We start from the raw sequence: 17,058 nt of genomic DNA on the forward strand, positions 1-17,058 counted from the left end.
CAAATTCATATTTACAATGACGGCCGAGGAACAGTGGGTTAACTGCCGTGTTCAGGGGGAGAACAACAGATTTGTACCTTGTCAGCTCGGGGATTTGATCGAGCAACCTTTTGGTTACTGGCCCAACACTCTAACCACTAGGCTACCTGCCGCCCCTAAAGCCTAAAGCCTCCACTAATTCTAGCACAGCCCTGAGCCACCTGGCTCTGCTAGGAATAGAGCACTGGGCCTGACTGTCTGCTCAGAGTAAAGAAAGGTCTACCTCAATGCTAACCAGACTGCATGCATACATACCTTATGAAACATGTCCAGTCCACCGTGAATTGATATGCTGCTCTATACTGACTGTCTCATCGTGTGTGTGTGTGTGTGTGCGTGTGTGTATGTGTGCGTGTGTGTGTGTGTGTGTGTGTGTGCGTGTGTGTGTGTGCGTGTGCGTGTGTGTTCCAGGCCCAGCACAGGGACTCGTTCGTCCAGGAGCGCTATGGCCAGTATGACCTCAGTGACCCCTTCCTGGCCCTGCAGCGGGATAGCCATACCATGGATGACTGGTCCCCTTCAGACCCCCAGGGCAGCGTGGTGGGGCCCAACCCTCTGGCTGTGCTGAAGCTGGTCATGGCCCACTGCAAAAGGATGCAGGAGAGGATGATGGGACAGCTGGCAGCCGCAGAGAGCAGACACAGGAGGGTAAAGGCGTCCTTACACACACCCCTTCCTCCCAGACCAGTGTGTGTGTGTGTGTGTGTGTGTGTGTGTGTGTGTGTGTGTGTGTGTGTGTGTGTGGATAATGCGGCCCAGCCCCAGTCTTTGTTCCCAGCTGTGGTTGGGTGCTGTGGGTGCTGGAGCACTCAGGCTGACACAATGGGCCTGTTCTTTTCCAGGTTTCCAACACACCGGACCAGGACAGGCATACTGTAGCCACACCTCAGATACAGCCTCTCTAGTGGTGCCCTGAGGGGGGTGAGAGAGAGAGAGAGAGAGAGAGAGAGAGACCATTTGAATTGAATTGAGAGAGAGCAAGAGAGAGAGAGAGAGACAGAGAGAGAGAAAGAAAGAAAGAAAGTGTTTACATTGATGGCAAAGCCTTTGAAAGTATTGAGGAGGTTTGATTAATGGTGTTTTGCACTGAGTGAAAGTTGATATTTAATGGTGTTTTGCACTGGGTGAAAGTTGATATTAATGGTGTTTTGCACTGGGTGAAAGTTGATATTAATAATGTTTTGCACTGGGTGAAAGTTAATTGCATTGGTTTTGGAACCAGGCTGCCCCACGGGTGTGGGCCAGATACCCCGTTCAAAGACCAAGGCGAAGTCGTCTCAAAACAAAGTGACGTAGCATAATTGAATCCGCCCACTGTGTTATTTTTGTGATCTGTCATCTGATTGGTCCTCCTCTGTTTGATTGGCAGGTGATTGCAGATCTGGAGGAGGAGAAGCACCGACACGCACTGGAGTCGGCGCAGGATGAGGATGTCACCGTCATGCTGGAGAAGGAGAGGGAGAAACTACTGCAGCAGGTGTGTGTGTGTGTGTGTGTGTGTGTGTGTGTGTGTGTGTGTGTGTGTGTGTGTGTGTGTGTGTGTGTCTAAGACAAAATCAGAATAAGAAGAGGGACTGTTAAACATCTGTGAACACACTCTCCTCCCACCTCTCTCCCTCCTCTTCCTTCTCTGTGTTCCCCATGGCCCCCACACTACTAGCTGATTTAAGTCCCTGTGAGTAGCATCAGTTCTCTCTGACTGGGGATCTATTGTGTATCTCAGTGGGGTTGAGGGGTCTAGGCCGTCACACACACACACACACACACAGGCTGGGCGGCTCCATAGGAAACAAGGAGGAAGAGGCTATTGTTCAGCTGACCGGCAGCCTGGGGCCAGGAAAGCCTGAGATAATGACTGTCCCTGACCAATCAAGGTCAGCACACACACACAGAGGGACCCCTCAGGAAGCCTCTATTTATGTAAGGCTGTGTGTGTGTGTGTGTGTGTGTGTGTGTGTGTGTGTGTGTGTGTGTGTGTGTGTGTGTGTGTGTGTGTGTGTGTGTGTGTGTGTGTGTGTGTGTGTGTGTGTGTTTTCCTGCCTCTGTAGCATCCAGCAATGTTCCCAACATGTTTTTTCATGGACTTTTACATATTACACTCTAATGATTGATTCTGATATGAACATCACTTGAACAGCACTTGGCACTTTCAGAACAGTTGGATGATCAATTTTGCGTTTTCTTTTAAAGCTTACCCTTACCCCTTTTTCAGTAGAAAAATACAGAAATATAACGTAAAATATTTAATCTTGAATATAATGATGCAGGAGTACAGTTGTGGCCAAAAGTTTTGAGAATGACACAAATATTAATTTTGCACCTAAATCAACCATTTATCGGATCATCAAGAACTTCAAGGAGAGCGGTTCAATTGTTGTGAAGAAGGCTTCAGGGCGCCCAAGAAAATCCAGCAAGCACCAGGACTGTCTCCTAAAGTTGATTCAGCTGCAGGATCTGGGCACCACCAGTACAGAGCTTGCTCAGGAATGGCAGCAGGCAGGTGTGAGTGCATATACACGCAGAGTGAGGCAAAGTCTTTTGGAGGATGGCCTGGTGTCAAGAAGGGCAGCAAAGAAGTCACTTCCCTCCAGGAAAAACATCAGGGACACACTGCTATTCTGCAAAGGGTACAGGGATTGGACTGCTGAGGACAGGGGTAAAGTCATTTTCTGATTGTTTGGGGCATCCGGAAAAAAGCTTGTCCAGAGAAGACAAGGTGAGCCTAAGAACACAGCCATGAATATAGAATGGTACCAACACATCCTCTGAGAGAAACTTCTCCCAACCATCCAGGAACAGTTTGGTGATGAACAATGCCTTTTCCAGTATGATGGAGCACCTTGCCATAAGGAAAAGTGATAACTAAGTGGCTCGGGGAACAAAACATTGATATTTTGGGTCCTTGGCCAGGAAACTCCCCAGACCTTAATCCCATTGAGAACTTGTGGTCAATCCTCAAGAGGCAGGTGGACAAACAAAAACCCACAAATTCTGACAAACTCACTCTAAGCATTGATTATGCAAGAATGGGCTGCCATCAGTCAGGATGTGGCCCAGAAATTAATTGACAGCATGCCAGGGCGGATTGCAGAGGTCTTGAAAAAGAAGGGTCAACACTGCACATATTGACTCTTTGCATCAACTTCATGTAATTGTCAATAAAAGCCTTTGACACTTATGAAATGCTTGTAATTATACTTCAGTATTCCATAGTAACATCTGACAAAAATATCTAAAGACACTGAAGCAGCAAACTTTGTGGAAATTAATATTTATGTCATTCTCAAAACCTTTGGGCACGACTGTCCTGCGTGTGTATCTCACTCTGCAGTATTCGGGGGTGCAGGTAAATATCTCCACTCTCCTAGACTCTGACACCTCCATGTGGTCAGACGAGAAAACTGCTCAAATATTTCACTCGTGTGCCTTACATTTTAGTCATTTAGCACAGTGTGTTCCAACCGTGGTCCTCCAGTACCCACAACAGGACACATTTCTATTATAACCCTGGACAAGCACACCTGGTTCAACTTGTCAACTAATCATCAAGCTCTCAATGAGTTGAGTAAAGTGTGTTTGTCCAGGGGTACAATGAAACTGTGTACTGTTGGGGGTACTGGAGAACCAGGGTTGGAAAACACTCATTTAGTAGACACTGTTATCCAGAGCGACGTCCAGTTAGTGCTATAGCTGTAGCTAGGTGAGACAACGACATATCACAGTCGTAGCAAGCACATTTGTACACAAATAAAGAAGTTATCAAAGTCCGTGCGAATAGGAAATGCACCTACAGGTATGCATGCAGCAATTCCTTTCCTATCTGGGAATTCAAAAAAATGTGCTAAGGGAAGTTGAAAGTTGAAATCTCAATCTCTATCTCTCTGTGTGTTTCTAGTTGGAGGTGGAGCGTGCAGCAGTGCGTAGGCTGCAGAGGGAGCAGGAGAGGGCAGTAGGCCTGGCAGAGGAAACTCTGTCCCAGCAGCAGCAGTTGTCCTCGGACCTAACCCTGGAGCTCCAGAGAACCACCAGCCAGGCCCTGGAGGAGGCCCAGAGAGTCAGCCAGCTCCACCTGCAACTCCAGGAGGAGAGCTGTACTTCAGAGAGCCTGAGGGGGGCCCTGGAAGCGGAGAAGGGCAGAGCAGCGCAGCTTGAGGCCAGAGCAGAGAGCCAGCTGGCTGAGTTTGACACAGAGAGGGAACAGTTAAGAGCCAGGATCAGACAAGAAGAGGAGAGGAGCAAGGGGCTAGAGAGAGAAGTGGAGGAGCTGAGGAGGAGGTTGGAGGCAGCAGGAGAGGAAGGAATGGTTAGGAAGGTGCAGGAGACTGAGGTGAAGGAGGTGAAGGAGGTGAAGGAGGTGAAACAGTCTCCTTCAAAGATAGCGTCAGCGGCAGTGTCAGTGGCGGCGTCCACCTCGAGCCAGACAGAGCCTGATGGGAAGGCAAGCGTCGACCCTAAAGTGACCCCTGTCTCAAAGGTCAACGGGCATCACCCTAACCCTCCGCGGGACACTGACCCCCTCAGGAGGGCGGGGCTGTGGAGAACGGTGGGGTAGAGAGCGAGTCTGGAGCAAGTCTTCTCTCCCCTCTCCACCCTCACCCTCCTCACTCCCACTGCCACCCTCACCCCAACCTCTCCCCCTCCAGCACGGCGTCTTCCTCCCTCTCCTCCTCCCCCATCTCCTCCCCCACGCTGGCTAAGCGTCTGGTCAGCCCCGGTGGCTTCCACACGTCCTCCTACCAGGCTGGAGTCAACCAGCGCTTCCATGCTGCCAGGCATAAGTTCCAGGTTCAGGCTGAGCAGGAGCAGCTCCAGCAGGGTAGCACGGCTCCCCTCTCCCCCCGGGACCTGTCCCCTACCACCACCCCCATCCCTCCACCCTCAGAGAACAGCACGGCCAAGCAGCTAGCCCGAAACACCGTCACCCAGGTCCTGTCCCGTTTCACCAGCCAGCAGGCAGGGGCCAAGCTCCCCCCACTGAACAGCTCTCCATTTGGGACTGACTATCGGAGCCTGGCAGCCTCCCCTCCTGGGGGGAAAACCTCGCCTGGAGGACCCCTGTCCCCAGGTATACGCTCGCCCCTCACCCCTCGGTCCGAGAGGTGCTACCCGCCCCCCGTTCCTAAGAAACCGGGTATGAGCCCCTCTCCAGACTCCCCCGACCCCCAAACCGGGGCCAGCCTCTTCCCAGAGCTGACGGGGGGCTGTGGGCTAAGCAGCAGTGGACAGGAGGGGGCTAAGGAGCCAGACCTGGTACTCTCCTCCGGTAGCTAACAGCTAAGGGCCACGGCAGCTAGAAACTGATCTAGGATCAGCATAGCCTTCCCAAATCCTTCCCATTTTTAACCATTAGGGAGAAAACACAAAACGGACCTAGGATCAGTATCTGTGATCAGCTTTGTCTTATTCCTGCTGGAGGAGCCAGTGCTCTCCTCCAGCAGCTAGCAGCGTATGGCCTCCCACATTCCAGATACGCTAGTTTCTCTCTTCCATTTGCACTTGTTCACTCACTTTTAGGCCCGAGATTCAATCCGAGTGCTCTAGTCAACAATGCAGCTTTTAAAAGCAATGTTGCTGGGTTCAAATAGATCACATTCAAGGTAAACGCTGCTGATGTCGGCTCAATCAGAAATGACCTCAGAGACGGTAAAGAAAGCAAGACATCTCACAGGATCATGTTTTCTGGTCGGGCGGATGGAGCGAGCGAGGGGATAAGTAGACCAGAGCCAGCTGTTGGTTAGTTGGTTAGTTTTGCATTGAAAAAAAATTGACACGGTTTCTGTCTGTGTAAGTGGGTGTTTCCTCTCTCATGTGACCATCTTTGAGCATGCTTTCCCCCGTGAGCTTATGTGGGAATGCATGCTCACACAAGACAGGAACTTTTTTTTTTAAATGTCAAATGGTAAACGGCCTTTTTAAGACATTTTCATTATCCACCATCTTTGATTACCTTTAAATGTCAAGCGGTTTAATGTGGGTCCACCGCGGTCTGGATTGGATCCTGGCCTTAATCTCCTGGATGTCCTGCAGCAGGCAGAAAATGCCACTACTTATACCAACTCTGTAGGCCCTATTTTGACCACATACATTAGCCGCTTAGTATCAAATGAAAGCTCAAACACTACCTAGCAAACGGTCTGAAACACTGTCTAGTTAACATTAAATTACATTAAATCTATAATATACTGGGTTTTATTGGATTCATAAGATTTATTTTATTTGGAATTTATGGATAGCTTTTTTATTATCTTGATTTGTAATATATCTTTATACCTAGTTTCTTGTATTCCATAGCCATGTTTAAAAGTGATCTTATTAAATATGCATTTAGTTATTCTAGGACATTAATTAATGAATCTCTCTGCCCAAGTCCACTCTGCAGTCTCGTCCAATACAAAGGCTGCATGGAGAGGGAAGGGGAGTTCATGGCAAGAGGATTCAAATGTAATCTGTTGATTGCACATGTACAGTTGAAGAGGTTTACATACAACTTAGCCAAATACATTTAAACTCAGTTTTTCACAATTCCTGACGTTTAAACTTAGTAAAAATTCCCTGTCTTAGGTCAGTTAGAATGACCACTTTATTTTAAGAATGTGAAATGTCAGAATAATAGTAGAGAGAATTATTTATTTCAGCTTTTATTTCTTTCATCACATTCCTAGTGGGTCAGAAGTTTACCTACACTCAATTAGTATTTGGTAGCCTTGCCTTTAAATTGTTTAACTTGGGACCAATGTTTCGGGTAGTCTTCCACAAGCTTCCCACAATAAGTTGGGTGAATTTTGACCCATTCCTCCTGACAGAGCTGGTGTAACTGAGTCAGGTTTGTAGGCCTCTTTGCTCGCACACGCTTATCAGTTCTGCCCACAAATCTTCTACATGATTGAGGTCAGGGCTTTGTGATGGCCACTCCAATACCTTGACTTTGTTGTCATTAAGCCATTTTGCCACAAATTTGGAAGTATGCTTGGGGTCATTGTCCATTTGGAAGACCCATTTGCGGCCAAGCTTTAACTTCCTGACTGATGTCTTGAGATGTTACTTCAATATATCCACATAATTTCCCTACCTCGTGATGCCACTAGTGAAGTGCACTAGTCCCTCTTGCAGAAAAGCATCCCAGCAACATGCTGCCACCCCCATACTTCACAGTTGGGATGTTGTTTTTTGGCTTGCAAACCTCCCCTTTTTTCCTCCAAACATAACGATGGTCATTATGGCCAAACCGTTCTATTTTGGTTTCATCAGACCAGATGACATTTCTCCAAAAAGTACACTCTTTGTCCCCATGTGCAGATGCAAACCGTGGTCTGGCTTTTTATGGCGGTTTTGGAGCAGTGGCTTCTTCCTTGCTGAGTGGCCTTTCAGGTTATTTCGATATAGGACTCATTTTACTGTGGATATAGATACTTTTGTACCAGTTTCCACCAGCATCTTCACAAGGTCCTTTGCTGTTGTTCTGGGATTCATTTGCACTTTTTCGTACCAAAATCCGTTAATCTCTAGGAGACAGAACGCGTCTACTTCCTGAGCTGTGTGACGGCTGCGCGGTCCCATGGTGTTTGTACTTGCCTACTATTGTTTGTACAGATGAACGTGGTACCTTCAGGCGTTTGGAAATTGCTCCCAAGAGTGAACCAGACTTGTGGAGGTCTACAATTTTTTTCTGAGGTCTTGGCTGATTTCTTTTGATTTTCCCATGATGTCAAGCAAAGAGGCACTGCGTTTAAGGTAGACCATGAAATACATCCACAGGTACACCTCTAATTGACTAAAATGTCAATTAGCCTATCAGAAGCTTCTAAAGCCATGACATCAATTTCTGGAATTTTCCAAGCTCTTTAAAGGCACAGTCAACTTAGTGTATGTAAACTACTGACCCACTGGAATTGTGATACAGTGAATTATAAGTAAAATAATGTCTGTAAACAATTGTTGGAAAAATTACTGTCACATTCATCGTAAAGAGGAGACCAAAGCACAGCGTGATTAGAATACATTCTTCTTTTAATGACGAAAGAACACTTAAACAACCCTACCGCTGTGACCACCATATCCCACAAAATACCCAATGAATATGGCTACCTAAATATGGTCACCAATCAGAGACAACGATAAACAGCTGCCTCTGATTGAGAACCAATCCAGGCAACTATAGACATATAAACACCTAGACTTGAAAACCCCCATAAACCTACAGAAACCCTAGACAGGACAAAAACATATATACCCACCCTCGTCACACCCTGACCTGACCAAAATAATACAGAGAACATAGATAACTAAGGTCAATTACTTGTGTTATGCACAAAGTAGATGTCCTAACTGACTTACCAAAACCATAGTTTGTTAACAGGAAATTTGTGGAGTGGTTGAAAAACCAATGACTACAACCTCAGTTTATGTAAACTTCCGACTTCAACTGTAGGTGTATCATGACACTACTTTTACAGATGTATGCTCCCATCTGACTTTCCCCTGCCTGGTCTGTAGCTTATCACCATATCTAGCAGCACCTGCACTGAAAGTTATCATGTCTTTCACCGTAGTTTGTACCAGATTACTTTCTGAACATAGTTTACTAAAGCAATAAGGCCCAAGGGGGTGTGATATATGGCCAATGCAACGCAGAGTGCCTGGACACAGCCCTTAGTCGTGGTATATTGGCCATATACCACAAACCCCCAAGGTGCCTTATTACTATTATAAACTTGTTACCAACGTAATTAGAGCAGTTAAAATAAATGTTTTGTCATATCCGTGGTATACAGTCTGATATACCACGGCTGTCAGCCAATCAGCATTCAGGGCTCGCACCATCCAGTTTATAATAAAGCACAATGTTGTAAATAATACAAATAATTCAAAAGCCTAATTTGAGGCTCTCTGCATTGCACCCCATTATGTTTGGTCTCTGCAGCTCTCTGCATTACACCACATTATGTCCGGTCGTATCTACGTGTTGTCTACTACATACACTAGAATAGTGAATACACTGGATTTTTAACAAGGGAAAAGCTTCCCTAAGACAGACCTTACACTGGGCCTTCCCTAAGACATACCTTACACTGGGCCTTCACTAAGACATACCTTACACTGGGCCTTCCCGAAGACAGACCTTACACTGGGCCTTCACTAAGACATACCTTACACTGGGCCTTCACTAAGACATACCTTACACTGGGCCTTCACTAAGACATACCTTACACTGGGCCTTCACTAAGACATACCTTACACTGGGCCTTCCCGAAGACAGACCTTACACTGGGCCTTCACTAAGACATACCTTACACTGGGCCTTCACTAAGACATACCTTACACTGGGCCTTCCCTAAGACAGACCTTACACTGGGCCTTCCCGAAGACAGACCTTACACTGGGCCTTCCCGAAGACAGACCTTACACTGGGCCTTCTCTAAGACAGACCTTACATTGGGCCTTCTCTAAGACATACCTTACACTGGGCCTTCTCTAAGACATACCTTACACTGGGCCTTCTCTAAGACAGACCTTACACTGGGATAGAAAAATAAGGTGACAATTAAATATGTACAACTTTTTTTATTCCGGGACAATTTCTTGTTTTTTCCAAAAGAGACCAAATTCAGAACAAAAGTCTTTCTTGGAGGCTAATATTTTCTACCTGGAATTGAGTTTGAACCGTCTATTCTTATGTTTGTAGCAGATAGTGACAGACTGGTTTTATACCTTTGAAATCCTCCCAGATCTTTTGGCGAACTCACACGTTTTATTTATAAAAGGGACTAGCTAGGGGTCAGATCTGTACCACTGTATCATTCTTTTTGTAACTGAGTAGACCTAACCCTTCGTCTATTTTTACACCTTTGTCAAAATGGGAACAAGTGGGAAGTAATTAATAACATGACTGTACTGTGTTTCATATCCTGAACCTATAACAACATTTTGTCACTGTTGTTGGTCTCATAGGTCTTATATTTGTGGTATTTAAGGTTTTATAAGATGATATTAACAAAACAGGACACAATGATAAGAACGCTTTTATTTGTTCAAAATAATCTCCTACTGTCTTCTGGAAGTTGCCTAACCCAAACTGTTTCTCAACATTTCTAACCCAAACTGTTTCTCAACATTTCTAACCCAAACTGTTTCTCAACATTTCTAACCCAAACTGTTTCTCAACATTTCTAACCCAAACTGTTTCTCAACATTTCTAACCCAAACTGTTTCTCAACATTTCTGTCTTCTGGAAGTTACCTAACCCAAACACTGTTTCTCAACATTTCTGTCTTCTGGAAGTTACCTAACCCAAACACTGTTTCTCAACATTTCTGTCTTCTGGAAGTTACCTAACCCAAACACTGTTTCTCAACATTTCTGTCTTCTGGAAGTTACCTAACCCAAACACTGTTTCTCAACATTTCTGTCTTCTGGAAGTTACCTAACCCAAACACTGTTTCTCAACATTTCTGTCTTCTGGAAGTTACCTAACCCAAACACTGTTTCTCAACATTTCTGTCTTCTGGAAGTTACCTAACCCAAACACTGTTTCTCAACATTTCTAACCCAAACGGTTTCTCAACATTTCTGTCTTCTAATTATTCTAAATGTATGCAAGCATTTTCCTTATGTATTGTTTCACAACTGAACTATGCATATGATTTTTCAATTGCAAAATAAACATCCCAACCAAGCATCAATTTCTTCAGTCTAATAGCCTGATTTCTGCTAGCATTGTGCCCCAAAACCACCCGTTTCCTGTCAGTGAGTCAAGACTGTCTCTTTCTCTATTCATCTTACTTTGATTCCTCTCCTCGCTTCCTTCTCAAAGCACATTGGAAAAAAGGGGAAACCTCCAATGCACCTGGAAAGGAGACAAGATGCAAGGAATGGCAGAAAGTCAGATTGAGGTAGACCAGTCTATGACAGCTCCCACTGCTGCTGGACTGATGTCAAAGTGATGAATCCAGCAATACAATGCCTGAGGAAAACAACCAGGCCAAGATGATCAATTATTTTATTTGTACAACAGAATGGGGCAGTACAGTCCTGAACGTCGCATCAGAGTACAGCGCTAGTCAGTGTGAAGGTTTAACACAGCACAGAATAACTGATCTCGAGTCAGCCTATGGTAATATTGAGTAGATGCATGTTGTGGCTGAACAGGGGTGTGTTCTGTGGGAAGCATGGTTTGCAGATAGATATTTACAGTAGAGAGCACACAAGTCTTTATTCGGCATGACAGAGAAGTGCGTCTGCCCTACACAATGCATTTCTAATTTAACCTTTTGTAACATTGGACCCTCCTGAACAAAGCCCCCGGTTTAAACTAAGTACTGAAATGGCTGTGTATAGTTTAAGGTACCTAAACACAGGTGTGAATATTACAGACGGGCTGAGCCTAAGATTAAATAAAATAAAAACCTGCACAGCTAAATATAGATCTGCGTGTATACATGGGAGAAAGGGGAGCTTTGCATGTATGGGGTTCTTTAGACTAGGAAAGACATTTATTGGTATGGTTTTCCTTCAACAAAAGAGAAAGGACACAGCAATTGTTGTTGTTGCCAAGGTAAGACAGAAGAGAATTGATTCAGAAACAGAGGTTATGATAGTCTTTCAGCCATGGTATCCTTCATTGGCTCAGGCAGAGGACACATACAACAGGAAGTGGAAGAGTAAAGCAGGAAAAAAAAGTAAACAGTACCCTCAAAACTGACTATAATCGACAACCAGTCCTGTTAAGGGGAGAAATGGTGCTGATATGAACATCTATTGGAAAACGTCCCCTGCTTGGTGTGCTTAATTGCCATGTTTAAATTATGTCAACATGCATCCTTCCTTTCTTGAGGTAATCACTGATCTGTACGTGACTAGATAAGAATAAGGAGTGTTTCCTACATCAAGGACAGAAGGAAGGATGCATTGTAAAATCATTCAACCTGGGGTCTTGGTGCAGCTGTTCAAGAGTGTCAACATGACAAGATGAAACTCAGTACCCCTTTAGCAGACTCAAACTCCCCTCCTGTACCTCAAGACACTTCCTTTTTCTCCAAAACCAAAGCTTCTTTAAACAATACAGAACTGTGCCCAACAGACTGTCAATCTGCAGCTTGGTTTGTTGTATTTTCTCTTTGTTTTGCCCCAGACTACAATATATATATATATAAGCTTTGGTTAGTCCTTGTGCGAGCCTGTGTTGTCAGCCCAGCGGTGTGAGTCTCTGCTCTTCTATGCGTTCTGCATCTCCTTGCCAATCTTGTAGCTGAGGATCTTGTTCCAGTCGATCTTGGTGCGGGTGACGGGCAGCTGGCGGCGCAGGGCCTTAAAGGTGGTGTCAGACATAGTCTGGTAGTTCTCACTGATCGCCGTCTACAGGGAGGGGAGGAGCAACAGGAGAAAGGGGAGGAGAGTTTACAACAGAAGTTTAGAGCCATAAAGAACAGAACACACACACATCCATTGAAAAGGGTGAGGTAAATTTTACCTGGTAATCATTTTCAGCATTCTCAATGATATCCACAAACTCCTTGGCAGTCTGGCTCTCATTCTGTTGACAAATTGTTTTAGAAAAAGAGTCTCCTTTCTCACACAGATAATTGACCATAACCTGAACTGACCTAACCTGTTCAGTATACCGGTTATACAACATAATGGCATAAGTTGTTACTTACAGTTTGCTTCCTTCTCATGTTTACATTAAAGGGATAGAATGAAGACACTGAAGCAAAATGGGTTCTAATTAGCTGTTACTAATTAGAATCAGCGTTATGTCCACTCACAGTCACCGTTATAGACTCCTCCACTTCCTTATGGCTGACCAACTGCACATTACCATCCTCATAGTAGTGCACCTAGAGAGAGAGGCTGTTTAATTACTAGACTTTGGGTGTTTAATTATTATCTTCAGCATTTCTTTCTGTAGTAAATATCACGATTGCCCACCTGTATCTTCAACACACCCACTACATGAGCAGTAGACTGACCAATTGTGAACTTCCACTCTGACCTACAGCGCCCATTCCTGAGAGAGAAGGCAGATGAAGTATGTGAGAAAGAGATGAAGTCACATAACATTCTGAACTTGTAAAGACCAACGTATAATGATGCCGTTGGAACTGTACCAGAAGTTTTTGGGTTGAAACTGGTGTCCCTCAATGCAGGCAATGATGGTTTGCTGGCCATCAACTGTTTTCCCATATACCTGCAGCGAATACGGATTTCATGATTAGCGGCTTGAAGAATTAACATACAGTGGCGATATCACAAGGGTCAGTCAGGGTCAACAGCACAATGTTATTTCTGTTCTTTGATGCAAGTGTGTGCTGCATCATACAGACACTGTGGTAGTACTCTGATGTATGTGCTGAGTGAGTGTGGTTGTGTTATGAATGTGTGTGTGTGGGGGGGGGTTTACCGTGCAGACTCCGCTGGGGTAGTGCTCTTTAACGTATGTGCTGAGAGCAGTGTGGTTGTGTTATGAATGTGTGTGTGTGTGGGGGGGGGTTTACCGCGCAGACTCCGCTGGGGTAGTGCTCTTTAACGTATGTGCTGAGAGCAGTGTGGTTGTGTTATGAATGTGTGTGTGTGTGTGTGGGGGGGGGGGGTTTACCGCGCAGACTCCGCTGGGGTAGTGCTCTTTAACGTATGTGCTGAGTGCAGTGTGGTTGTGTTATGAATGTGTGTGTGTGTGGGGGGGGTTTACCGTGCAGACTCCGCTGGGGTAGTGCTCTTTAACGTATGTGCTGAGTGCAGTGTGGTTGTGTTATGAATGTGTGTGTGTGTGTGTGTGTGTGTGTGTGTGTGTGTGTGGGGGGGGGGGGGGGTTTACCGTGCAGACTCCGCTGGGGTAGTGCTCTTTAACGTATGTGCTGAGTGCAGTGTGGTTGTGTTATGAATGTGTGTGTGTGTGGGGGGGGTTTACCGTGCAGACTCCGCTGGGGTAGTGCTCTTTATCGTATGTGCTGAGTGCAGTGTGGTTGTGTTATGAATGTGTGTGTGTGTGTGTGTGTGTGTGTGTGGGGGGGGGGGGGGGGGGGGTTTACCGTGCAGACTCCGCTGGGGTAGTGCTCTTTAACGTATGTGCTGAGTGCAGTGTGGTTGTGTTATGAATGTGTGTGTGTGGGGGGGGGGGGGTTTACCGTGCAGACTCCGCTGGGGTAGTGCTCTTTAACGTATGTGCTGAGTGCAGTGTGGTTGTGTTATGAATGTGTGTGTGTGGGGGGGGGGTTTACCGTGCAGACTCCGCTGGGGTAGTGCTCATTAACGTATGTGCTGAGTGCAGTGTGGTTGTGTTATGAATGTGTGTGTGGGGGGGGGGGTTTACCGTGCAGACTCCGCTGGGGTAGTGCTCTTTAACGTATGTGCTGAGTGCAGTGTGGTTGTGTTATGAATGTGTGTGTGTGCGGGGGGGGGGGGTTTACCGTGCAGACTCCGCTGGGGTAGTGCTCTTTAACGTATGCGCTGAGTGCAGTGTCGCAAGCCTCTCTCCAAGCTCTCAGGGAACCGTCTCCATCGTATGGCTGCACATCGCTCACCTCCTTCCTCAGGTGGTCGAAGCGGAACGACACCCGGTTCCGGGGGTCCAGGAACCTCCCCTGACCCAGGTCCCCATGCTCTGTAATCAGAACCTGGAGAGGGAGGGGGAGAGGAGAGGACTGTTAACTGTTGTTGTTGACACAATTTGTTTAGTAAACTGTACTAAACAGACTTAACGTGATAATAGCAGTAAATATAGTGTGATCATCAGACTGCGGCTCCAGATAAACTCAGCCTTATATCACTCTTACCTGTTCATCATAGCCCTCAAGTTTGGCAGGGGTGAACTGATCCATGTTGTACTGGGCAAAAGCACTGGGGAGAGAGAACACAGAATGAAATAGAACATAGGATATTTACAGACTCCTCCACCAATAATGATGACTAATGATAAGTAATGATGTGTGGTTGTTTCAAAATGTTGACATCACATCATGATAGGGTGCAACTCACTGAGCCGCTCCCTCTCTGAGCAGGTTGTCATTGTTAAGGAGAAGCCGCACATCTGGAACGCAAAAGCATTCATCAACTTGTCAGTCTGTAATCATCCCTAAAGCCAACACCTCATTTGGGCGCCTTTCCTTCCAGTTCTCTGCTGCCTGTGACTGGAACGAATTACAAAAATCGCTGAAGTTGGAGACTTTTATCTCCCTCACCAACAATACACATCTGCTATATGAGCAGCTAACCGATCGCTGCAGCTGTACATAGTCCATTGGTAGATAGCCCACCCAATTTACCTGCCTCATCTCCATATTGTTTTTTTTATTTACTTTTCTGCTCTTTTGCACACCAGTATCTCTACCTGCACATGACCATCTGAACATTTATCACTCCAGGGTTAATCTGCTAAATTGTAATTATTCACCTACCTCCTCATGCCTTTTGCACACAATGTATATAGACTCTTTTTCTTTTCTTTCTACTGTGTTATTGACTTGTTTATTGTTTACTCCATGTGTAACTCTGTGTTGCTGTCTGTTCACACTGCTATGCTTTATCTTGGCCAGGTCGCAGTTGTAAATGAGAACTTGTTCTCAACTAGCCTACCTGGTTAAATAAAGGTGAAATAAAAATAAAAACAACTCAGCTTGTAAGAGTTTTTAGCTGTTGAAGTCAACTTTTGTTGGGTTTTGTAAATATAATCTATTTTGTCATTATCCTACATCTTATTATCTATTCACCTGTAAATGTGGACTCCTGCTCTACCTTGGCCTTGCATCCTTCACCTGTAAATGTGGACTCCTTCCCTACCTTGGCCTTGCATCCTTCACCTGTAAATGTGGACTCCTTCCCTACCTTGGCCTTGCATCCTTCACCTGTAAATGTGGACTCCTTCCCTACCTTGGCCTTGCATCCTTCACCTGTAAATGTGGACTCCTTCCCTACCTTGGCCTTGCATCCTTCACCTGTAAATGTGGACTCCTTCCCTACCTTGGCCTTGCATCCTTCACCTGTAAATGTGGACTCCTTCCCTACCTTGGCCTTGCATCCTTCACCTGTAAATGTGGACTCCTTCCCTACCTTGGCCTTGCATCCTTCACCTGTAAATGTGGACTCCTTCCCTACCTTGGCCTTGCATCCTTCACCTGTAAATGTGGACTCCTTCCCTACCTTGGCCTTGCATCCTTCACCTGTAAATGTGGACTCCTTCCCTACCTTGGCCTTGCATCCTTCACCTGTAAATGTGGACTCCTGCTCTACCTTGGCCTTACATCCTTCACCTGTAAATGTGGACTCCTTCCCTACCTTGGCCTTGCATCCTTCACCTGTAAATGTGGACTCCTGCTCTACCTTGGCCTTGCATCCTTCACCTGTAAATGTGGACTCCTGCTCTACCTTGGCCTTGCATCCTTCACCTGTAAATGTGGACTCCTGCTCTACCTTGGCCTTGCATCCTTCACCTGTGAACAAACATCTTGCACTTAAAGAAACTGTCTGCCTGCCTTCCAGTAACCCTTTAAGCCACGGATCCACTATATTACAATACATCAACAACTAGTCAGTCAGTTAGCAAACTACACAAAACACACATTCACCTTCAGTCAAAAAACCCTTACAATCACAAACTACATGGCACCATTTAAACAACAATGTGATTGTAGGCTATTCTCCATTCTTTTTAGTGGAAAACAAAACCTTCTCACCGTTGAAAACTTCATTGAACTCTCCAGGGGGTGCATGGGTAACGAAGTTTGCTGCTATGCGGACCTGTGGAGAGAGGACGAATCAGTATCCTACTAGACCTAAATCAATTTAATTTAGAAATGTTCTAGATTAGATCAGGCTGAGTGGGGAAAATAGTATTGAGCTAAGGAAGACTTTACTAAATTATAATCCCAGTAAACCATACATAGAGTGATTCAGACTGTGTCCTGTCTATGATGTTCACAGAGGCGCCTACTTGAGGTGGTGGTGAGAGTGGCGTAAACTGATACTTTAGGCTAATGGACAACACACTGAAAAATAGCATTAGGTAGCCTAAGTTCATTTATAACCACA

The 17,058-nt window shown here is 45.6% G+C and overlaps 2 protein-coding genes across 2 annotated transcripts in view; one reads left to right on the forward strand and one right to left on the reverse strand.

Moving 5' to 3' along the window:
- cttnbp2nlb (CTTNBP2 N-terminal like b) overlaps nucleotides 1-10,718 on the forward strand; it is a 39,377-nt gene extending 28,659 nt beyond the window's left edge. Inside the window, 4 exon segments of the mRNA XM_064956454.1 lie at nucleotides 451-687; nucleotides 1,409-1,516; nucleotides 3,935-4,552; nucleotides 4,555-10,718. Of these exon segments, the coding sequence (XP_064812526.1) occupies nucleotides 451-687; nucleotides 1,409-1,516; nucleotides 3,935-4,552; nucleotides 4,555-5,310 (1,719 nt within the window). The 3' untranslated portion in view covers nucleotides 5,311-10,718.
- A 300-nt stretch (nucleotides 10,719-11,018) lies between these two features.
- Nucleotides 11,019-17,058, reverse strand: part of capza1b (capping actin protein of muscle Z-line subunit alpha 1b) — a 7,030-nt gene continuing 990 nt past the window's right edge. Inside the window, exons 2-10 of the mRNA XM_064956455.1 lie at nucleotides 16,704-16,767; nucleotides 15,010-15,061; nucleotides 14,808-14,871; nucleotides 14,442-14,648; nucleotides 13,143-13,222; nucleotides 12,964-13,042; nucleotides 12,801-12,872; nucleotides 12,506-12,568; nucleotides 11,019-12,390 (exon numbers count right to left, since the gene is read on the reverse strand). Coding sequence (XP_064812527.1) covers nucleotides 12,250-12,390; nucleotides 12,506-12,568; nucleotides 12,801-12,872; nucleotides 12,964-13,042; nucleotides 13,143-13,222; nucleotides 14,442-14,648; nucleotides 14,808-14,871; nucleotides 15,010-15,061; nucleotides 16,704-16,767 — 822 coding nt within the window. The 3' untranslated portion in view covers nucleotides 11,019-12,249. The remainder of the gene's footprint in view (nucleotides 12,391-12,505; nucleotides 12,569-12,800; nucleotides 12,873-12,963; nucleotides 13,043-13,142; nucleotides 13,223-14,441; nucleotides 14,649-14,807; nucleotides 14,872-15,009; nucleotides 15,062-16,703; nucleotides 16,768-17,058) is intronic.

Source organism: Oncorhynchus masou, chromosome 33, assembly GCF_036934945.1.
Source record: "Oncorhynchus masou masou isolate Uvic2021 chromosome 33, UVic_Omas_1.1, whole genome shotgun sequence".
Lineage (NCBI taxonomy): Eukaryota > Metazoa > Chordata > Actinopteri > Salmoniformes > Salmonidae > Oncorhynchus > Oncorhynchus masou.